At 43.1% G+C, this 24,779-nt stretch overlaps 1 protein-coding gene across 1 annotated transcript; it reads right to left on the bottom strand.

The window, feature by feature from the left end:
* Window positions 1-23,054: 23,054 nt before the first annotated feature.
* On the bottom strand, window positions 23,055-24,209 carry LOC127319059 (transcription factor WRKY45-1). Its single transcript, XM_051349289.2, has one exon. It carries the CDS (start codon window positions 24,118-24,120, stop codon window positions 23,194-23,196), a length of 927 nt encoding a protein of 308 aa, XP_051205249.1. The 5' UTR covers window positions 24,121-24,209; the 3' UTR covers window positions 23,055-23,193.
* Window positions 24,210-24,779: the final 570 nt, after the last annotated feature.

Raw genomic sequence — 24,779 nt, 5'->3', positions numbered from 1 at the left:
TCTAGATATGCTATAGTGCGCTTTTAGCGGAGAAACAGTTAACTGGGCTTCATTGAGGCCCTGGTTTGACAAAGCAGCCTGAGTACGCATCTAAAAAAAAATCTGCCTAAGGACGCATGCTTGTAAAAATGAGAGAGCAGACTACAATTACTTCAGTCCCGAACCCTCTATCTCTCCCACCTACTTCACCTCTTTTACACTAATGACTGCCATGAACGGCTCGCCTCCTCCCTCCACCGGCAGCTGCCTGGCGGTAACGGCCGCCGACACAGATGAACATCGCCGATATTTCCTGAACTCAGCCGATTTGATCCACCGCATCCTCCGGCAGCTTGATGGACGTCCGATCTCTTCTATCCAGATCGTGACTAGAGAAGGATCTACGAGTACATCCGTTTCTTACCCTTTGGCAGCGTCGGTTCCATCTCTCGCGGTACTTTCTTCTCCATGGAAGCACCATACGGCTCGACCTTTGATTTCCACTTTGGCGGCGGCACCAGCTTCTCGGCTGCGCCGACCCCAACCCCCGCGGCACGGTCTTCTCCGGTGGCGGCACCACCAAAAGTGGCTGTAAGTTGTCCTGAACTCACTAGGATGCAGGTGTAAGTAGTCAATGATAGTTGGGGTTTTAAACAAGTTCTTTTTTCTTTAATGATGGGAAACTAGTATTCTTCTGCAAATGTTTTTTTAATGACGGGAAACAGTAGATGTTAAGTACTAGTTCTGGACAAAAAAGATGTTAAGTAATAGTATCCATCACAGAGCATGGTTTGGCAGTCTGAACATACAAATATATGCTCCATGTTACCTGTTTCAGAAAGTCTGAAAGCTTGCTCGATGCAGTAAAATCAAATTGTCTTGCTGCTGCTAGATTTTGTGCAAACTATTTAAAGACATAGCTAGATGCATTTTCTCCATGTATGTTACGTTCTGATTTATATGCTGTTGATTGATATATACCGTGCTTAACTAGATGCAGAAGCAAACTCGCTCCAACGTCAATGAGCAACTACGTCTTAGGACTGTCGATTGTACATGTCCTCTGCACCCCCCCGAGTTCAGAATTCAAAGAAACTCACTAGCCAAAAAGCCAAAGGTGACGGGCAGGCGTGATGCAGCAATTCAACGTTTTATATTAAAAGGGCGAGGGAAAGGCCGCCCTAAACGGGTTGGTCACTCGGCGGACCCTCCTCAGCCCTCGCGCTTCTATGTGCAACTGGATGGCAACGATGACATGTATATGTTGGTCATCCCCAGAGAATTCAAGCAATGTCTGAAAGGGATTCTTCCCAGGCCTATCAAGCTCAAGACGAGCGTAGGCTGCGCCTGGTATGTGCACATCGATGAGTACCAGGGTGAACTGGTCTTGAAGGATGGTTGGTTCGGGTTTGCAGAGGCGCATGAACTGCAGCTCGATGACATTCTCGTCTTCGAGGTGAAAGACACTTCCTTGATGAATGTGTTGATCTACGACTGTAACACCTCCACCCAGAGGGTAATATTTTGTGCTGATCACCCTTAGTTGCATGCATGATCTGCAGTGCTTTTAGGAAGAGGGGATCAGAAACACCTCAATATTTTATTGAATTAACTAGATGCTGCTTTTGGACCTGGGGTAGTGCCCTGCTGATGTTCATGCTGAACTTGGTTTTTGTATTAAGCTGAACTAGGGATCAGTTACACTGTGATGAGACTTTGTTAATTAGCTAATATAGTATATGTTAGACATGTTTTATTTTATTTTAATTTACTGTGATATGCTGCGGTAGTTTCAATGTGCGGTCTGATGATTTGTATTATACCTAGCTACATGGAGCTCAACATTTTGAAATATTCATAGATTTGTAAGTGTAAATGTGATATATCCCATATGTAGTCAATGCTTTCTTGTACGAGCTTGTAAAATCTCAGGGAAAAATACATTTTATTTTAGGAAGTGTAAAAGTGACCAATTTTTTTGATCTGATTGTAGCGAACGATTGTAGCGAACACAAGTGCAGATGGTCAAACCCCCAAAACTTCTCATATTCATTGTTACATGGTCGAGATATAAAGGTATTTTACGCACTGGTTTAATACATCGCTATGCTTACATCCATGTTTGTTTGCAGTTTTTTTTGACACCTCTTAATGCTCCCTCCGATCCATTTTTTTTTGAGATACACAATACAAACACAGACGCTCTCATATAGATGTATCTAGACACATATTAGTTGTAGAGACATCCATTTTATCATCAAGTAATGAGGATCAGATGGAGTATCGCTTTCATTTTACCAAAAGAAACGGATATACTGTATAGTACAACGTAGTCTGAGGCCCTTAGCTCTGAATGCAATTTCTGTGTGCACACTGATCGGATCATAACCCACACGACCTGTCTCACTGGTATGTAGGTCCGGGCCCCACCGATACGATAAAGCCCGGTGACCCGCCGGGTGAAGTTTTACGTGTGGATTCCTGCGTACACAGCTTCGTTCCTCCAAGAAACGCGCATTTTTTTGACCGGGGGACACGCGCATTTATTCCCTTGCTGATGTATCATTCTCAGTTTCTCACAGCCCCCTCATGTTCGGATCTCCCCGGATCCCTCGCCGTCCATCTCCCCGAGTCCTCTCCCTACACCACCGGCGTCCACCACCGCTCGGACTACGCGGCTTGGACTCCGTCCTCTACGGATGCGGCGACGTCGCACCTAAAAACTCCACTAAGGCGGCGCGGCATCCCCGATTCTCTCGGTCCATGGCTGCAATGGCGGTATGTTTCCCAGAATCACTAGGGTTGCCGGTCACATCTTTATTATATCTAAGCTGTATTGCCGGTTGCTTAGCATTGTTTGATATAGACTATTTCTCTCATCCAGTGTATATATTAATCCTCTGGTAAAGACTCGGGCTACACATGCACGCATGCTAGCTAGGTTGGGACTGGATCTAATGTGTGCAATAATAATCGTTCAAATATGATATTGGTCAATCCACGGCCGATAATCACATATGAGGACACCGAGCATGCATGTACGGCTTATGGACTCTTTAGGCCGACGCTGATTTTTTTTTTTTTTGTTTGCTTGGTCGATCTGTCTTGGCGGATGATGAACTGCAGATGAATTACTATGATGCTAGACCTAGCCAGCAAGCAGGCAGGGCTCATGCTCGCTTGAGTTCTATTCTCATAGCTACTACTAATATCGCATTGGCTTCTGCGATACAATGCTCCCCTATGCTGAATAATTTGATGATACAAGGTTGTACATATCAGCCTAGCTAGATTCGAAGCTTATTGTTCGGACTGTGTGTTCGATAAGAACAATGATCCGCTGACTTTGCTAGGTGCCTTTGATTATGCATTTGCTTGGAATTACGGTCGAAGCTAGAGGCATTATCTAATTGAGGCCTCTTTTTGCGGTGTTCAAACAAGAAGCTCAAGCTTGGAGAGAGCTTATCATGGAAGGAGACATACGTAGAGCCAGCCCCGGTGTGCAAGGTGTTTAGGCGCATCGATGAGGAGAATACCGCTGACGGCTTACGCAGGTACTATGTACATCGGAGTTAGAGGTGATTACCATCCCCGGTCGTGTTCTACCCTGGTTTTACGGTGGGTGTCCAGTAGTCCATCAACCTGAAGATGTCCACTTGCATGCACCTGGATTGTGGACCTGAAGCAACAAGATGGCAATGTTTTAATGGACGCAGGATGGCCGAGTTTGTCAAAGCACATGACTTGAAGGTAGGATACCTCCGACCTTCAAGAAGATTGACACCAAATCATTGCAGGTGCTCATATTTGGTTACAATTGCTGTGAGAAGGTTATATGGTGTTCAGGTTATCACCCATCGCTGGGGCAACAAAATGAATCACAGCTGTATTAAGTTGTCTTACAAATGTTCTGTATTATAATGATGATGTATTGTGGTGAACATGATGGTACCATTCTTTGGATTGTGGTCACATGTGAGGGGGGATGTTGATATGTATAAGTGGATTGCCTAGCCCTTTCCATTAGTTCGGACTTTTGGTTGCGTTGGCTTGTGTATGAAGCTTGGCATGGTATCAGAGCCCAGGGTCTCGAGTTCGAGACCTAGCTTTCGTAATTTATCCTAAAAATTGGTGCTGCCCTCCGTTGCCCTCCTCGGAGTCCACGTATATGCCTCTTGAGAGTCTCCTTGTGTTGACCTCTTCCCTTCTTCCGGTCACACGTGAGGAGGGGTGTTCAGATGTATAAGTGGATTGCCTAGCCCTTTCCATCAGTTCGGACTTTTGGTTGCGTTGGCTAGTGCATGAAGCTTGACAAACCTTATTTATATGTACAGCTCTCTAGTTGTACTATTAATTATTATGTGCTTATGTTGGCTGGATTGTGATGAACATGAGATGTTCTGTTGTTTCCGTAAAGAAAAAACGTGTTGTTTTTCGAATCCTGTTGGATATGTTTTGCACAAACTAGTGAAGTGCCCGCTGACAAAACATATTATGCGCAAATAGGCAACCCTCAGTAACGATCATGGGTTCAAGCGTCCAGGATCCAGTGCCTTGACATCAGCAAGCACATATGAACAGTTGGTTGACTTGTAGATTTGGACGTTGGATCGAAAATAGATAGCTAAGAACTAAATCTTGTAGCATGTAGCATATGTCTTGTTCATGGTCTCATTCCGGGTTCAAGTGCTACCCCATGTAGCACCAACTTTTTTTTTTTGGGTTAGCCCAGACAACCTTCCCAATAAAAAAAAAGTACTACCTTCCCTTCATGGGCCAATTGTTTGTACTTTTGGGCTGCCGCCGGCCATGTACATGGTGATTGCTGTCAGCCTGCTTGCTTCGCTGATAACAATCCAAAAACATTTAATGGGCCTCCGACTCATGCCATTGGGGCCCTTCCTAATTTAAACACGGAGATCCTATGATTGGCCCTCAAGAAACCGAGATTCTAAATATAAAGTTATTTTTATTTCGTATCAATTATGATTATGATTCTTTTTTAAATGCGCATAGCCAGTATGCGCATCTACATGGGCTCTATATTTTGATATATTCATATAGTTGATTTCAAAATTTTCATAAATTATTTAAAGTTCCAAGATTTATTCTATCAGTTTGCAAGATCTTAGAGTGTATTTGTAGTTTAAAAAAAATGACAAACCTCTTCATCAGATTGTTGTTAACAAGTGTAGTGTTGTGAACCCAAAATATATTACATACTTCCTCGTAGATCAAATTTGAACTAATTAAGTTGAACTAAAACCCGGATCAACAGTTAGTATGGATTATGTGCATGGAGTACGAAAAACAAATGAATAGGCAATATTTCAGTTTTCCTTCGATTGAGAATGCTAGAGCAGGACCCATTTGCCAGTAGCGTCCCTCAACATTTGAAGGTAAAGACAAACAAAAGGGATCGAAAAAAGCAAGTATCCTACATATCTCGGGTTAAAACATATCGAGAAATCACATATTTCTTGTACATAGAGGCTGACATCGTGGACCCATCGGCCAGCCGTGGAAAAAAATCCAAGAAAGGAAACAATTATCGTACAGAGAAGCTGACATGTGGGACGCATTTTGCAGCAGCGTCCTCAACTTTAACAAAGGCGGCGAGGATCGAAAGAAAAAGCAAAGTTCCCAGAAATCAGCGGTCAAAAATAAATCCAAGAAATGAAATGTTTATTGTTCATAGAGGCTGACATGTGGGACCCACGAGCCAGCAGCGTCCTCAACGTTTCAAAGGCGGCAGGGGATCGAAAAAAAAGGCAAGTGACCATATATCAGGTGCCAAAAATAATCCAAGGAAAGAAACTTTTATTGTACATAGAGGATGACATATGGGTCCCGTTTTGCGGGAGAGCGGTCTCACATTTTCCAATGCGGCACGGGATCTAAAAAAAAGAAATGAAAGGTTTATCGTTCAGAGAGGCTGAGATGTGGGACCCATGGGCCAGCAGCGTCCTCTTAGTTTCAAAGGCGGCAGGGGATAAAAAAGGCAAATAGCCGGATAATTAGGGTCAAAAATAAATCAAACAAAGGAAACTTTTACTGTTCATAGAGGCTGACAGGGACCCATGAGCCAGCAGCGTCTCAACGTTTCAGAGGCGGCATGAGATCGAAAGAAAAAGGCAAATACCAAGAAATTATGGGTCAATAATAAATCAAACAAAAGGTTTATTGTTCATAGAGGCTGACATGTGGGACCCCTGAGCCGGCAGCGTCCCCAACGTGTTAAAGGCGGCAGGAGATAGAAAGACAAAGGCCAAAAATCAGTTGGTAAAAAAATCCAAGAAAAGAAACATTTACCGTTCTGAGAGGCTGACATGCGGGACCCATGAGGCGGCGACATCCTCAACGATTCCAAGGCGGCAGGGGATCAAAAGGGGTCAAAAATAAATCCATCATAGGAAACTTTTATTATTCATAGAGGATGTGGGACCGACCTGCCAGTAGCGTCCTCATCGTTTCAAAGGGGGCAGGGGATCAAAAGAAAACGGTAAATAGCCAGAAATTAGGGGTAAAAAATAAATCCAATGAAGGACACTTTATTGTTCATAGAGTATGACATGCGGGACCCATGAGCCAGAGACTTCCTCAACGTTTCAAAGGCGGCATGAGATCGAAAGGAAAAGGAAAGTGACCAAATATCAGGAGCCAAAAATAATCTAAGAAAAGAAACTTTATTGTGCATAGAGAATGACATGCGGGTCCCATTTTGCAGCACCGGTCTGAAGGTTTCAAAGTCGGCATTAGATCGAAAGAAAAAGACAAGTGCCAAATATCAGGAGCCAAAAATAATCCAAGAAAAGAAACTTCTATTGTACATAGAGGATGACATGCGGGTCCCATTTTGCAGCAGCGGTCTCAATGTTTCCAAGGCGGCACATGACCAAAAGAAAAAGGAAGTAGCCAGAAATAAGGGTGTCAAAAATCCAAGAAAAGGAATATTTCAATTGGGCTGCTTCTGGCCATCTGGGCCTTCAAACTATCCCGCTGGACGCCTTTTGATTCGTACAATTTCAGCCCATTCCAAAACAGGAAAGTCCTATGCCTCGCAAAGACAAAAAAAACAAGGAGATTCAGCATATAAGTTTGTTTATGTAAAAATAAAGATTTAATTTATCCCTTTGCAATAGCTCAGAGCAAAATACACTGTTTATTGTCTGCAAAATAATCAAGATATCACATGTTTCTTATACGGGGAGGCTGACATCGGGGACCCATGCGCCAGCAGCGTCGTCAACATTTTAAAGGCGGCAGGGATGGAAAGAAAAAATAAACCAAAAATCTGTTGGTACAAAATCCAAGAAAAGAAACATTTTCGTTCTGAGAGGATAACATGCGGGACCCATGAGGCAGCGGCATCCTCGGCGTTTAATGTTAGACGCGACATGTGGGACCCGTGAGCCGGCGACGTCCTCAACGTTTTAAAGGCGGCAGGAGATCGAAAGAAAAAATAAGCCAAAAATCATTTGGTATTCAAAATCCAAGAAAAAAAACATTTACCGTTCTGAGAGGATGACATGCGGGACCCATGAGGCAGCAGCATCCTCAACGATTCCAAGGCGGCAGGGGATCAAAAGAAAAAAAGGAAATATCCAGAAATTAATTAGGGGTTCAAAATAAATCCATCAAAGGAAAGTTTTATTGTTCATAGAGGATGACATGTGGGACCGACCTGCCAACAGCGTCCTCATCGTTTCAAAGGGGGCAGGAGATCAAAAGAAAAGGCAAATAGCCAGAAATTAGGGGTAAAAAATAACTCCAAGAAAGGAAACTTTTATTGTTCATAGAGGATGACATGCGGGACCCATGAGCCAGCAGCTTACTTAACGTTTCAAAGGCGGCATGAGATCGAAAGAAAAAGGCAAGTGACAAAATATCAGGAGCCCAAGATAATCCAAGAAAAGAAACTTTATTTACATAGAGGATGACATGCGGGTCCCATTTTGCAGCAGCGGTCCCAACGTTTCAAATGCGGCTTGAGATCAAAAGAAAAAGAAAGTAGCCAGAAATTAGGGGGTCAAAAAATCCAAGAAAATAAAGTTGATGGACATAGAGGATGACATGCGGGTCCCATGAGCTAGCAGCTTACTCAACGTTTCCAAGGCGGCAGGGGATCAAAAGAAAAAGGCAATAGCCAAAAATCAGAGGGTGAAAAAAAACAAAGAAAATGAACTTTTATAGTACATAGAGGATGACATGCGGGTCCCATGAGCCAGCAGGTTCCTCAACGTTTCAAACGTGGCATGAGATCGAAAGAAAAAGGCAAGTGACCAAATATCAGGAGCCAAAAATAATTAAAGAAAAGAAACTTGATTGTACATAGAGGATGACATGCGGGTCCCAATTAGCAGCAGCGGTATCACCGTTTGAGAGGCTGCACGGGATCAAAAGAAAAAGGCAAGTGACCAAATATCAGGAGCCAAAAATAATCCAAGAAAAGAAATTTTATTGTACATAGAGGATGACATGCGGGTCCCATTTTGCAGCAGCGGTCTCAACGTTTCCAAGGCGGCATAGAACCAAAAGAAAAATGAAGTAGCCAGAAATCAGGGGGTGAAAAAAATCCAAGAAGAAAGATTTCAATTGGGCTGCATCTGGACATACGGGCCTGCGAACGATCCTGCTTGGCCTTTTGACTCGTACAATTTCAGCCCACTCCAAAACAGGAAAGTTCCGAATTTTCTAAAAAAACAGGAAAGTCCTATGCTTCGCAAAGACAAAAAAAAGGAGATTCAACATATAAGTTTGTTTATGTAAAAATAAAGATTTAATTATCCGTTTGAATTAGCTCAGAGCGCAATACATTGTTTATTGTCTGCAAAATAATCAAGATATCATATGTTTCTTGTACGGGGAGGCTGACATCGGGGACCCATGAGCCAACAGCGTCGTCAACGTTTTAAAGGCGGCAGGGGATGGAAATAAAAAATAAACCATAAATCTATTGGTAAAAAATCCAAGAAAAGAAACATTTTCGTTCTGAGAGGATGACATGCGGGACCCATCAGGCAGCAGCATCCTCAGCGTTTATTGTTCATAGAGGTTGACATGTGGGACCCGTGAGCCAGCAGCGTCCTCAACGTTTTAAAGGCTGCACGTGATCGAAAGAAAAAATAAGCCAAAAATCGTTTGGTCAACAAAATCCAAGAAAATAAACATTTACCGTTCTGAGAGGATGACATGCGGGACCCATGAGGCAGCAGCATCCTCAACGATTCCAAGGCGGCAGGGGAAATATCCAGAAATTAATTAGGGGTTCAAAATAAATCCATCAAAGGAAACTTTTATTGTTCATAGAGGATGACATGTGGGACCGACCTGCCAACAGCGTCCTCATCGTTTCAGAGGGGCAGGAGATCAAAAGAAAAAGGCAAATAGCCAGAAATTAGGGGTAAAAAATAACTCCAAAAAGGAAACTTTTATTGTTCGTAGAGGATGACATGCGGGACCCATGAGCCAGCAGCTTACTCAACGTTTCAAAGGCGGCATGAGATCGAAAGAAAAAGGCAAGTGACAAAATATCAGGAGCCAAAGATAATCCAGGAAAAGAAACTTTATTGTACGTAGAGGATGACATGCGGGTCCCATTTAGCAGCAGCGGTCTCAACGTTTCAAATGCGGCTTGAGATCAAAAGAAAAAGAAAGTTGATTGTACATAGAGGATGACATCCAGGTCCCATGAGTCAGCAGCTTACCCAACGTTTCCAAGGCGGCAGGGGATCAAAAGAAAAAGGAAATAGCCAAAAATCAGAGGGTGAAAAAAAATAAAGAAAATAAACTTTTATAGCACATAGAGGATGACATGCGGGTCCCATGAGCCAGCAGGTTCCTCAACGTTTCAAACGTGGCATGAGATCGAAAGAAAAAGGCAAGTGACCAAATATGAGGAGCCAAAAATATTTCAAGAAAAGAAAGTTTTATAGTACATAGAGGATGACATGCGGGTCCCATTTAGCAGCAGCGGTATCACCGTTTGAGAGGCGGCAGGGGTTCAAAAGAAAAAAGAAATTGCCAAAAATCAGAGGGTGAAAAAAACCAAGAAAATGAACTTTTATAGTACATAGAGGATGACATGCGGGTCCCATGAGCCTGCAGGTTCCTCAACGTTTCAAACGTGGCATGAGATCGAAAGAAAAAGGCAAGTGCCCAAATATGAGGTGCCAAAAAAACTCCAAGAAAAGAAAGTTGATTGCTCATAGAGGATGACATGCGGGTCCCATTTAGCTGCAGCGGTCTCACTGTTTGAGAGGCGGCAGGGGATCGAAAGAAAAAGGCAAGTGACCAAATATCAGAGGCCCCAAAAATAATTCAAGAAAAGAAAGTTTTATAGTCCATAGAGGATGACATGCGGGACCCATTTAGCGACAGCGGTATCACCGTTTGACAGGCGCCAGGGTATCGAAAGAAAAAGCCAAGTGACCAAATATGAGGTGCCAAAAAAATCCAAGAAAAGAAAGTTTTATAGTACATAGAGGATGACATGCGGGTCCCATTTAGCAGCAGCGGTATCACCGTTTGAGAGGCGGCAGGGGATCGAAAGAAAAAGGCAAGTGACCAAATATGAGGTGCCAAAAAAATCCAAGAAAAGAAAGTTTTATAGTACATAGAGGATGACATGCGGGTCCCATTTAGCAGCAGCGGTATCACCGTTTGAGAGGCGGCAGGGGATCGAAAAAAAAGGCAAGTGACCAAATATGAGGTGCCAAAAAAAACTCCAAGAAAAGAAAGTTGATTGCACATAGAGGATGACATGCGGGTCCCATTTAGCAGCAGTGGTCTCAACGTTTCCAAGGCGGCAAGGGATCAAAAGAAAAAGGAAGTAGCCAGAAATCGGGGGTCAAAAAAATCCAAGAATAGAAAGAATTTTGGTTCATAGAGGATGACATGCGGGACCCATGATCCTGCATCGTAAACGGCTCGATCGGAGAACGTTGAACGAGATGGCGCGATCGAGAAAAAAAACAATGCCAGAGAGGCTGCCATCTGGGCCCTACATCCCTCGGCGGTGCGGATTTGCGTTGACTCGGCCGGCGAACCCGAGATTTCGAGATGCACCACGTCCCGGGCCACCATACGTGACGTTTTGGCCGCTTTCGTCGGGCTAGGTGGCCTCAAAAACGAGAAAAAAAAGTTTTGACATGCACCACGGAGGGACCCAAAATCGTCGGCCATGGTACACCAGCAACCACGGCGCGACTTCAACTTCGTCGGCCATGGCAACTTTTCTTGTAGTGAGGGGGAGAGGAGGTCTGAGGCGACGGGGCACTGCCGTGCTCTGTCGTGTCCAGAGCGTCACCGTGCGCGCGCTGGCGCGTCCTGGTGTCGTGGGCGCGTGCGTGTGCCGGCGTTGGCATGCTCTCCTTTGCCAGGGCTCGCGCCAGTGGGGTCAGGGGGGTGAGGTCAACCTTGTTGACAAGGTCAGAGGGGGAAGGGAAGTGAGGAGGCAGGTGTGGCATGGTGGTGATCATGGTGGCCGGCATGGTCATGTCTTTGGATACTTTGTGCATTTCTCTTGTGGTAAAGGGGTACTGCAAGCTTGTGTGAGGTGAGACCAAGGTGTGTGACATGTTTGGCAAGGTGAGAGAGGGCTAGAGTGTGTACAATTGGATCTATGCAAGAATTGGGTGACATATGCAATGTCCTTGGCATGGTCTTGTGTCATGGTGAGCATGCATTGCTAGGTCATCACTTTAGGGAGTGGTTAGGGTACAATGCACTATAGATGAGCACAAGAGAGAGGAGGTGAGGTGGTGAATAGTGGTTGAATAGTGGTTGTACTTCTATGTAAAAAATTGGATCACATGCAATGGTCTCATTTGTGTTTGAATTTTTGCCAACTTTCTTCATAGATGTGTTCTAAATGATGTTTGGCATCAATTGATGGCATTGGTTTGAATTTTGGAATTGATTTGTGAAAATTCTAAAAATTGGGGTAATCTAGAATATGTTTCAAAGTTGCCACTTTGCATCCTTATACTAAGCAATAGAAAAGGAACTAGTCAAAGTGGTACACATCAAAAGTGTTCGTCTTGATGAGGTCTTGGATGAGGTGCAAAGAGTTGGGAGAGTTTGGTTTAAGAATCTCTTAATCCAGGGGCTCAAAGTGGTTAAGATGTTAAAATTGTCACATGTGACCATTATCACATGTCACTTGATTTTGATTTTTTCCTTTGGTTTGATTTGAGTTTATTTGATTCAAAAGTGATTCTTAAGTGTTTAGTAACCTTTCCAAAACATTGACACAAGTTCAAATGGCCTATGTCAAAGATTTTCAAAAATGGCCATAGGCCCATACGTAGTGTTATTTCATTTTTCTTTTCTTTTTCTTTATTCCTCTTTGATCCAAAAGATCATGGTTTTGGGTTCATTTGATGATGGTTGGGTGTATGGAGGGTTTCACCATTTGGGTAAAGTAGATAGGGCATAGGCCATTATTTGTGAAATGGCCATAAGCCCACATATGCCTCACCCTTTTATTTTATTTTCTTTTTATTTGTTCCTTTTTGGTACTTGAGAAGGGTAGGGTTTTAGGGTTTTGATCTTATTTAAAACTCCAATCAAACATGTAGGTTAACAACCCAACACACATGTATGCACACTATGCACATAAGAGAAAGTAATCCAAAAAAATTGTTGGCTCCAATTTTTGAAATAAGTGAAAGTCCTTTTCTTCTTTGTTTTTTTAAAATTTGACAAGTTACAAGTTGGGAGAGAAAAATCCAATCCTACGTACGCTCCAAACTTTGGGAGCACGCGTGAGGGATAGGAGAGGGGACGGAGAGAGAACTCAATGAGGGGATGAATGAGGAGAACCCCCTTTGGGGCTCTTTATATAGGGGATGTGAGAGGAGAGGGGGGCACCAAGGAGCAGCCACCGCCCCCTCCCGCCATGTCGCCGCCCCCCTAGGGTTAGGATTTGGGGCGGCCATCCCACCCTTCCCCTAGGGTTTGGCCGACACCCCTCTTATTGGGCTACCGAATGGTGGCCCAATTAGGGGGTTTCCTATTTTTATATTTAATTACTTAATTCATTTAATTAAATAATCAACATATATTTGAGTCTCCAAACTATTCATTGACTCCGGAACTTAGTCCGATTCCTCTCCGGAACAATTTTGGTGTTCTCTTCCTTTTCATGAACAATACCGAATCAATCTCAAAGCATCGTATACCCTTAAGTGTGCTAGCCTACGGGTTCGAGAATGTGTATACATGATCGAGACGACTCTCCGATCAATGACCATTGATACGTCTCTGACGTATCGATAATTTCTTATGTTCCATGCCACATTATTGATGATATCTACATGTTTTATGCATACTTTATGTCATATTTATGCGTTTTTCAGAACTAACCTATTAACGAGATGCCGCAGTGCCAGTTCCTGTTTTCTGCTGTTTTTAGTTTCAGAAATCCTAATAAGGAAATATTCTCGGAATTGGACGAAATCAACGCCTAGAACCCTATTTTCACCGGAAGCATCCAGAACACCCGAGAGCCGCCAGAGGGGAGCCCTGGTGGGCCCATATGATAGGGCGGCGCGGCCCAGGCCCTGGCCGCGCCACCCTAGCGTGTCACCGCCTCGTCGCCCCTCCTACTCCGCCTCTTCGCCTATATAAAGGTCCCTGACCTAAAACATCAACACGTTCGACGAAACCCGCAAAAACCTTCCAGAGCCGCCGCCATCGCGAAGCCAAGATCTGGGGGACAGGAGTCTCTGTTCCGGCACGCCGCCGGGACGAGGAAGTGCCCCCGGAAGGCTTCTCCATCATCACCACCGCCATCTTCATCAACGCTGCTGTCTCCCATGAGGAGGGAGTAGTTCTCCATCAAGGCTCGGGCTGTACCGGTAGCTATGTGGTTCATCTCTCTCCCTATGTACTTCAATACAATGATCTCATGAGCTGCCTTACATGATTGAGATCCATATGATGATGATTGTAATCTAGATGTCGTTATGCTAGTCAAGTGAATTTTACTTATGTGATCTCCGGAGACTCCTTGTCCCACGTGTGTAAAGGTGACAGTGTGTGCACCGTGTGGGTCTCTTAGGCTATATTTCATAGAATACTTATTCACTGTTATGAATGGCATAGTGAAGTGCTTATTTATATCTCTTTATGATTGCAATGTGTTTTGTATCACAATTTATCTGCATGCTACTCTAGTGATGTTATTAAAGTAGTTTTATTCCTCCTGCACGGTGTAATGGTGACAGTGTGTGCATCCGTGTTAGTACTTGGCGTAGGCTATGATTATGATCTCTTGTAGATTATGAAGTTAACTATTGCTATGATGGTATTGATGTGATCTATTCCTCCTACATAGTGTGAAGGTGACAGTGTGCATGCTATGTTAGTACTTGGTTTAGTCGTGTTGACCTTTCATGCACTCTAAGGTTATTTAAATATGAACATTGAATTGTGGAGCTTGTTAACTCCGGCATTGAGGGTTCGTGTAATCCTACGCAATGTGTTCATCATCCAACAAGAGAGTGTAGAGTATGCATTTATCTATTCTGTTATGTGATCAATGTTGAGAGTGTCCATTAGTGAAAGTATGATCCCTAGGCCTTGTTCCTAAATACTGCTATCGCTGCTTGTTTACTGTTTTACTGCGTTACTACTGCTTGTTTACTGTCCTGGGCAAAGCACTTTTCTGATGCCGTTGCTACTGCTTATTTACACCACCTGTATTTCACTATCTCTTCGCCGAACTAGTGCACCTATTAGGTGTGTTGGGGACACAAGAGACTTCTTGCTTTGTGGATGCAGGGTTGCATGAGAGGGATATCTTTGACCTCTTCCTCCCTGAGTTCGATAAACCTTGGGTGATCCACTTAAGGGAAACTTGCTGCTGTTCTACAAACCTCTGCTCTTGGAGGTCCAACACTGTCTACAGGAAAAGGAGGGGGCGTAGACATCAAGCTATTTTCTGGCGCCGTTGCCGGGGAGGAAAGGTAAAAGGCACTCATACTCCGGTCCCAGGTAAAGCTATTTTCTGGCGCTGTTGTGTTTGTGCTCAAAGCTATTTCCTTTAGATCCTGCAATTGCATCTTTTTGTTTCTTGTTTACACTAGTAAGGCATAATGGAAAACAACAAAAATATGAGAGATCTTTATGAACTTTATCTTGAATTAGGACATGATGTGTTTGAAGAGAGAATTAAAAAACCCATGGAATTTTATATGCATGCTAATGGGAATGTTATTAATATGAATGCTTTGAACACTATTGTTGCTAATGCTATGGAAAATTCTAAGCTTGGGGAAGCTGATTTTGATGAGCATGATATTTTTAGTCCCCCAAGCATTGAGGAGAAAATTTACTTTGATGATACTTTACCTCCTATTTATGATGATTATAATGATATTGGTCTTTTGGTACCACCTGTTATGGAGGATAAATTTAATTATGATTACAATACGCCTCCTATATTTGATGATGAGAATAATAATGATAGCTACTTTGTTGAATTTGCTCCCACTATTACTAATAAAATTGATTATGCTTATGTGGAGAGTAATAATTTTATGCATGAAGCTCATGACAAGAATGTTTCATTTGATAGTTATATTGTTGAATTTGCTCATGATGCTACTGAAAGTTATTATGAGAGAGGAAAATATGGTTGTAGAAATTTTCATGTTACTAAAACACCTCTCTATGTGCTGAAATTTTTGAAGCTACACTTGTTTTATCTTTCTATGCTTGTTGCATTATGCTTCTTGAACTTGTTTATTTACAAGATTCCTTTTCATAGGAAGCATGTTAGACTTAAATGTGCTTTGAATTTGCCTCTTGATGCTCTCTTTTGCTTCAACTACTATTTCTTGCGAGTGCATCATTAAAACTGCTGAGCCCATCTTAATGGCTATAAAGAAAGAACTTCTTGGGAGATAACCCATGTGTTATTTTGCTACAGTACTTTGTTTTATATTTGTGTCTTGGAAGTTGTTTACTACTGTAACAACCTCTCCTTATCTTAGTTTTGTGTTTTGTTGTGCCAAGTGAAGCCTCTAATCGAAGGTTGATACTAGATTTGGATTTCTGCACAGAAACAGATTTCTATCTGTCACGAATCTGGGCTGTTTTCTCTGTAGGTAAGTCATAAAAATATGCCAGTTTACGTGCGTGTTGCTCAGATATGTACGCAACTTTCATTAGTTTTGAGTTTTCTGATTTGAGCAACGGAAGTATTTATTAAAAATTCGTCTTTACGGACTGTTCTGTTTTGACAGATTCTGCCTTTTATTTCGCATTGCTTCTTTCGCTGTGTTGGGTGGATTTCTTTGTTCCATTACCTTCCAGTAGCTTTGAGCAATGTCCAGAAGTGTTAAGAATGATTGTGTCACCTCTGAACATGTGAGTTTTTGATTATGTACTAACCCCTCTAATGAAGTTAATGAGAAGTTTGGTGTGAAGGAAGTTTTCAAGGGTCAAGAGAGGAGGATGATATACTACGATCAAGAAGGGTGAAAAGTCTAAGCTTGGGGATGCCCCGGTGGTTCATCCCTGCATATTTCAAGAAGACTCAAGCGTCTAAGCTTGGGGATGCCCAAGGCATCCCCTTCTTCATCGACAACATTATCAGGTTCCTCCCCTGAAACTATATTTTTATTCGGTCACATCATATGTACTTTACTTGGAGCGTCTGTTTGTTTTTATTTTTGTTTTTGTTTGAATAAATGCTTGTGTGGGAGAGAGACACGCTCCGCTGGTTCGTATGAACACATGTGTTCTTAGCTTTTAATTTTCATGGCGAAGGTTGAAACTGCTTCGTTAATTGTTATATGGTTGGAAACAGAAAATGCTACATGTGGTAATTGGTATAATGTCTTGGATAATTTGATACTTGGAAATTGTTGTGCTCATGTTTAAGCTCTTGCATCATATACTTTGCACCTATTAATGAAGAAATACATAGAGCTTGCTAAAATTTGGTTTGCATAATTGGTCTGTCTAAGGTCTAGATAATTTCTAGTATTGGGTTGAACAACAAGGAAGACGGTGTAGAGTCTTATAATGTTTACAATATGTCTTTTATGTAAGTTTTGCTGCGCCAGTTCATCCTTGTGTTTGTTTCAAATAAACCTTGCTAGCCTAAGCCTTGTATCGAGAGGGAATACTTCTCATGCATCCAAAATCCTTGAGCCAACCACTATGCCATTTGTGTCCACCATACCTACCTACTACATGGTATTTCTCCGCCATTCCAAAGTAAATTGCTTGAGTGCTACCTTTAAATTTCCATTCTTCACCTTTACAATATATAGCTCATGGGACAAATAGCCTAAAAACTATTGTGGTATTGAATATGTACTTATGCACTTTATCTCTTATTAAGTTGCTTGTTGTGCGATAACCATGTTCCTGGGGACGCCATCAACTATTTCTTTGTTGAATATCATGTGAGTTGCTATGCATGTTCGTCTTGTCTGAAGTAAGAGTGATTTATCATGATCAAATGGTTTGAGTATACATATTGTTAGAGAAGAACATTGGGCCGCTAACTAAAGCCATGATCCATGGTGGAAGTTTCAGTTTGGACAACAAACCTCAATCTCTTATGAGAATATTATCTGTTGTTGAATGCTTATGCATTAAAGAGGAGTCCATTATCTGTTGTCTATGTTGTCCCGGTATGGATGTCTAAGTTGAGAATAACCAAAAGCGAGAAATCCAATGCGAGCTTTCTCCTTAGACCTTTGTACAGGCGGCATAGAGGTACCCCTTTGTGACACTTGGTTGAAACTTATGTTATGCAATGATAATCCATGTAAATCCAAGCTAATTAGGACAAGGTGCGAGCACTATTAGTATACTATGCATGAGGCTTGCAATTTGTAAGATATAATTTACATGATACATATGCTTTATTACTACCGTTGACAAAATTGTTTCTTGTTTTCAAAATAAAAGCTCTAGCACAAATATAGCAATCGATGCTTTCCTCTTTGAAGGACCATTCTTTTACTTTTATTGTTGAGTCAGTTCACCTATTTCTCTCCATCTCAAGAAGCAAACACTTGTGTGAACTGTGCATTGATTCCTACATACTTGCATATTGCACTTGTTATATTGCTTTGCATTGACAACTATCCATGAGATACACATGTTATAAGTTGAAAGCAACCGCTGAAACTTAATCTTCCTTTGTGTTGCTTCAATGCCTTTACTTTGAATTATTGCTTTATGAGTTAACTCTTATGCAAGACTTACTGATGCTTGTCTTTAAGTACTATTCATGAAAAGTTTTTGCTTTATGATTCAGTTGTTTACTCATGTCATTACCATTGTTTTGATCGCTGCATTCACTACATATGCTTACAATAGTATGATCAAGGTTATGATGGCATGTCACTCCAGAAATTATCTTTGTTTATCGTTTACCTGCTCGGGACGAGCAGGAACTAAGCTTGGGGATGCTGATACGTCTCCGACGTATCGATAATTTCTTATGTTCCATGCCACATTATTGATGATATCTACATGTTTGATGCATACTTTATGTCATATTTATGCGTTTTCCGGAACTAACCTATTAACGAGATGCCGCAGTGCCAGTTCCTGTTTTCTGCTGTTTTTGGTTTCAGAAATCCTAGTAAGGAAATATTCTCGGAATTGGACGAAATGAACGCCCAGAACCCTATTTTCCCCGGAAGCATCCAGAACACCCGAGAGCCGCCAGAGGGGAGCCCTGGTGGGCCCAGATGATAGGGCGGCGTGGCCCAGGCCCTGGCCGCGCCACCCTAGCGTGTCACCGCCTCGTCGCCCCTCCGACTCCGCCTCTTCGCCAATATAAAGATCCCTGACCTAAAACATCAACACGTTCGACGAAACCCGCAAAAACCTTCCAGAGCCGCCGCCATCGCGATGCCAAGATCTGGGGGACAGGAGTCTCTGTTCCGGCACGCCGCCGGGACGGGGAAGTGCCCCCGGAAGGCTTCTCCATCATCACCACCGCCATCTTCATCAACGCTGCTGTCTCCCATGAGGAGGGAGTAGTTCTCCATCGAGGCTCGGGGCTGTACCGGTAGCTATGTGGTTCATCTCTCTCCCTATGTACTTCAATACAATGATCTCATGAGCTGCCTTACATGATTGAGATCCATATGATGATGATTGTAATCTAGATGTCATTATGCTAGTCAAGTGAATTTTACTTATGTGATCTCCGGAGACTCCTTGTCCCACGTGTGTAAAGGTGACAGTGTGTGCACCGTGTGGGTCTCTTAGGCTATATTTCACAGAATACTTATTCACTGTTATGAATGGCATAGTGAAGTGCTTATTTATATCTCTTTATGATTGCAATGTGTTTTGTATCACAATTTATCTGCATGCTACTCTAGTGATGTTATTAAAGTAGTTTTATTCCTCCTGCACGGTGTAATGGTGACAGTGTGTGCATCCGTGTTAGTACTTGGCGTAGGCTATGATTATGATCTCTTGTAGATTATGAAGTTAACTATTGCTATGATGGTATTGATGTGATCTATTTCTCCTACATAGTGTGAAGGTGACAGTGTGCATGCTATGTTAGTACTTGGTTTAGTCGTGTTGACCTTTCATGCACTCTAAGGTTATTTAAATATGAACATTGAATTGTGGAGCTTGTTAACTCCGGCATTGAGGGTTCGTGTAATCCTACGCAATGTGTTCATCATCCAACAAGAGAGTGTAGAGTATGCATTTATCTATTCTGTTATGTGATCAATGTTGAGAGTGTCCATTAGTGAAAGTATGATCCCTAGGCCTTGTTCCTAAATACTGCTATCGCTGCTTGTTTACTGTTTTACTGCGTTACTACTGCTGCGTTACTACTGCTTGTTTACTGTCCTGGGCAAAGCACTTTTCTGATGCCGTTGCTACTGCTTATTTACACCACCTGTATTTCACTATCTCTTCGCCGAACTAGTGCACCTATTAGGTGTGTTGGGGACACAAGAGACTTCTTGCTTTGTGGTTGCAGGGTTGCATGAGAGGGATATCTTTGACCTCTTCCTCCCTGAGTTCGATAAACCTTGGGTGATCCACTTATGGGAAACTTGCTGCTGTTCTACAAACCTCTGCTCTTGGAGGCCCAACACTGTCTATAGGAAAAGGAGGGGGCGTAGACATCAACCATCAGCGGGTTCTGGAAAACCATAACGACCCCTATGCAACCACGAATTAAGTTTATCATTTGAACCTCAACATCGAGTTCTATTCCTTTTGTAACACGATACTTATGTTTGTCCGAGACTTTGATCTCCGGTATCCACTATACCTTTGTTCTATCTCGTTACCGACAAACACAATTCAACTCGTCATCATATCCTTTGTGACCTAGTCACTTGCTTGTAAGAGGTGTTGCTATGATATTATGGAGTGGTACCATTGTCGTATCTATCCATCATAGGAATGTACAAATTCCGCTCTTGGCTCATACGTCTCAACCTATTCTATTAACATACTTGAGTACCACCTTTATGACTACCCTGTTACGATGTAGCAGTTGATGATATTAAAGAAACCATAGTTAATAGTGATTAAATATAGTCTGAGGGTCTAAGGATTAGGTAACAACATTTCATAATAGTATCGCAATGCTGAACTTTGTGACTTGATCACATTGCAATACCTTATGGGTGTGTGTCCATCATGTTCACCAACATGACTCTATTATTAATGGATGCATAATCATTTCATCAGGAAACCCTGATCATCTTATTAATCAATGAACTATATCAATAGGGATGTGGTTTTGTTTACATACCACACATGCATTAATGTTTCCTATTAATACAGTTATAGCATAGCATAAAACTTATTATGAACACACATATATGATAAAGGAAAACATATTTATTTATTTGCCACTAGGGCACATATATCCAACACAATGAACACGAATAGATTGGATATGAGATGCGAAAAGTTCCTTGCATGCCGACGCGAAAGTTGAGGCTTCTAATCGCCAGATCGGACCCCCGACCAAAGTTTCCGAAAGCCAGGAGAAGGGCAGATGGGTGAGGACGAAAATTTGTCGAAACGAAGCGCACCTGGTTACCCGAAGCCGTCGAGTTTCGCTTGATGATGAAGTCGTGGAATCCATGCTTCCAGCGTTCAAGCTTCCCACAGATGGTGCCAATTGACGAGGGTTAACCTCGACAGTGCCCATAAGTACAGACTTGGATTTTCAGGAAAGAGAGAGAGTTGGTGGTTCCAGAGACTTGTCAGACAAACTAGGTATCCAACAAAAATGAATTAGAGGCTAAAGTCATCGAGATTGTGTAGAACTAGGGTTTGCAACAATGTGTGATGTTACAAGAGTTTCGATGCCCTCCCCGGTGGCTCCTCCTAGCCCTTATATAGTGGGCTAGGTCCCAGAGTCGTTCATGTGAGTCGGTTACAATGATCTATGTTGGTTTACCCGATATGGCTAATACATGCCTATATTTGTATAGTTTCTATTCTTGGACTATCCTTGGGCTTCATGGGCCTCGTATGATCCTTCTTGAATCCATACTAGGGTTATCCATATCGAGTACCCAATATGGTATACCCATGTCACTTGCTGACATCAAAGTTAGTTGAAAATCCTAAGACGATCAAGGTTTTTTCTAGGGACCTTCAATGTGGAGCGGTGTTTTGGAACATGGGTCCATATGCTCTCTATATTTCGAAATGCATCTTACATACATTTTAGATTTAAAAATAATTGAAACTAAAAGTTCGCACATACATCTTCACGTGCTACGTGCTCACAAAGTCGTTTCATAAAAAATCGACTTATCATGTGACGTGTGTAAAAAAGACAAAATTCAGTGCTAAAAATAATGCTTTTCACAAGATAAACTTTCTCTTTTTTATATAGACCACACAAAATATTGTTTTTTCGTGAAACTTGACGAACGCACGTATATTTTGAAGATGTACACGTAGAATCTTTTGTCCAAATTTTTTGACATTTCGAAATGTAATTTTTTAGTAGAGGGAGCATACGCAACCGGGAGCCGAATTGAATTTCCGCCTTCAATGGTAGTCTATAAGAGTTTAATAAACTCTGAGGTTTAAGAAGCATATGCTTGTATTGTAGTTTCTCTCTCTTTCACCCGGTTTTATGTGCAATTCATGTACAACTAGGAAAAATGAGCCGTGCAACTGCACACATATGTGCAATTGAACACTCTTATGTAATCTCATGTGCACGAACACGATGCAAATCTAGCAGTTCTAGGGTCATCGTATAACTAACTTAATTCTCGGTAAATCTAGAACTAGCAAAAAAAAAAAGGTATGTACCATTTATCCGCGGAAAGAAAACCCTGCTCTGTTCAATTTAAATGGCCAAGTTGATCCCTCCTCCTCACCTAACGTTGCTTTGTCTACTGCATTATGTCTTGACGCAAAGCATCAACATGTGTATGGTTCAAACCACGCCTTCCTCATAGTCATATATATAGACTAAATATATCGGTGCTTATTGGTCATGGGTTGCACCGAGTGGTTATTGATGTGAACATTTACATATTATACCGGTCATCTTAGCCTTTCCGCCCAAAAAAATTAATACACCTTCTAAAATATATTATGTATTCTTTTGTAATGCTATATTCATAGTCTATAGGTCTGTCACAGTGACACACCTACCTTAAATTTATCAATAAATATTATACTTCATCGTCGTGAGATAAGCACATATTATCCCTGCAAGGCTGTATGCAGACGTGCAGCTGGTCCGGAAGCTCGCACAAAAACTAACATAGTAGTACCTCCGTCCCAAGAAATAAGGCGCACACCATAAAAATTGAGCAACTAAATCTTGGTTATATTATATGTAATTAGTATCGTTGGATCATATTGAAAAACACTTACTAATGATATTAATTTCATACAAACAATCTTTATATATTTGAAGTAATTCTTAATCAAACGAAAAACACGTAAAACGAGGGCGTCTTATTCCTTGAATCGGATGTAGTACTATTTAGTATTGTCAACTTTTCGGATGCATTTCTAAAAAGAAAAAACTTTGCGTATGCATGATCTAGACAGTACTACTAGAAAACTAGAAATAGATAGAATCACACTCACTTTCACCGTTTCACGCCCGTGTTCACCGCAACAAACAACATAGAAATCACCACACCCATCGCAAAATTACACCTGCCGTTTGCAATCTATGATCTATCAACTATCAAGCGCGCGTAGTAATTAATCCACGCGCGCACCGCACGATTGATACAGAGCAAGGTCGTCGGAGTTGATGAAGTCGCTAATGAAATCGAAGGAGCTCTCGCCGAAGAAATCCCAGTCCGAGCAGGCGGCCAAGGGGTCCCAAACAGGGGAGGAGCTAGAACCGTCGGCCGACGAGCTAGGCTCCGCCACCGTCTGTAAGTCTGAAGACACTGGCTCGACCTTGGTCTCCATCACCCGGAGTTCCTCCTCCCCTCCTTCCTCCAGCGAGCACACGCCTTGGGACGAGCGCGAGGTCTCGTTCCGGACATCGGAGGAGGATGATGACGAGGAAAGCCACGGCTGCGAGCCGCTGCTCGCGGCAGCGGAGCCAAAGTTGATGACGAACTGATGCTTCTCCCCGAGGTCATTGACCTCGGAGGCTGCGGCGGCGGCGACGTCCGTGCAGCAGGTGTGGTGGCCGAAGTAGGTGATGACATAGAGGGAAGGGTCTTCCTCCGACATCTGGACCTGCCTCGTCGCCTTGCAGCCGCTGTCGTCCCTGTAGGTGCACCTGAAGTAGAGCCTCGGGTGCTTGCTGTTGAGGATCTCCTTCTGCCCGTACTTCCTCCAGATGAACCCGTCCTCCGACGTCCACTTCTTCTCGACCCTCATCGCCGCCGCCTCTCCGCCGTCCGCGCGCGTCCTTTTGCTCGACCTCGTCCGCGCGGCTGCGCCGGACTTGCGCTTCCTGCCGCCGGCACCGTCGTCGGCCACTTCGCCGTGGTGGAGCGCGGCGAGGGCGCGGTCGCAGCAGCGGAGGATCTCCGCGGCGAGCTCCTGGACCTCCCCGTGCTCCTGGGGAGACGCACCTCGGAGAAGAGCCTCGAGGGCGGCCGCGGACTCCCGGCCCTGCACCATCAGCTTGGAAAGCGAGCAAGCAGCTGGACTGAAGAGCGCTGCCATGTCCTCTCCTCTATGGCTGAGCTTGTTCTGTGGTATATTGTCTCTAGCTAGCTAGCCTGTTGATCTAAGCTTTTTTGCCTGTGGCAGTCGAGATGGAAAGGTAGTGCATTTATACTCTCGGCCGAGCTTGGAGCCTTGGATTGGATCCATCTGAGTACAGTACCTTGGATAGGTGACAGCTGCTAGCGACGACCGAAGAGCTAGCACATGCCAAAGGTGATTAAGCTCGATTGAGAGTGAGGCTAACCAAACAATTCTATCTACCCACGTGCCCGTTTCGAATACCTACGCGCGCGGGGGCCATACCTTTGATCATCTACCGCGTCTAATGGCGCGTCGCTCAGCTAAATTAACCAGAGTCGTTGCAGGGGACCAACCGTGCGCCTTCACACGTACACACTGCACAACCATAATAATACATGATACAAATTGCATTTCAAATGATTAATATACAGAATACACAGTTGTACAGGACCCACTTTGCTCCCTCAAGCCATATGCACCGATCGATGGCAGATGCGCGCTGGGGCTTGCTCCTTTTCGAAAAAAAGGAACCCCCACCACCACACATGCCACCGGCTCAACCCTCGTTGCAGCGGGCAAGTAGGATGTCGTCTCCTAAGAGCATGTCTAACGGGTCCTGTATTTCGCTGCCCCAT

This window comes from Lolium perenne, chromosome 1, assembly GCF_019359855.2.
Source record: "Lolium perenne isolate Kyuss_39 chromosome 1, Kyuss_2.0, whole genome shotgun sequence".
In the NCBI taxonomy this organism is placed as follows: domain Eukaryota; kingdom Viridiplantae; phylum Streptophyta; class Magnoliopsida; order Poales; family Poaceae; genus Lolium; species Lolium perenne.
This window is presented reverse-complemented; position numbering and strand designations above follow the sequence as displayed.

Coding starts and splice junctions, on each gene's coding strand:
- LOC127319059 (XM_051349289.2), bottom strand. CDS start 24,120: ATGGCAGCGCTCTTCAGTCCAGCTGCTTGCTCGCTTTCCAAGCTGATG.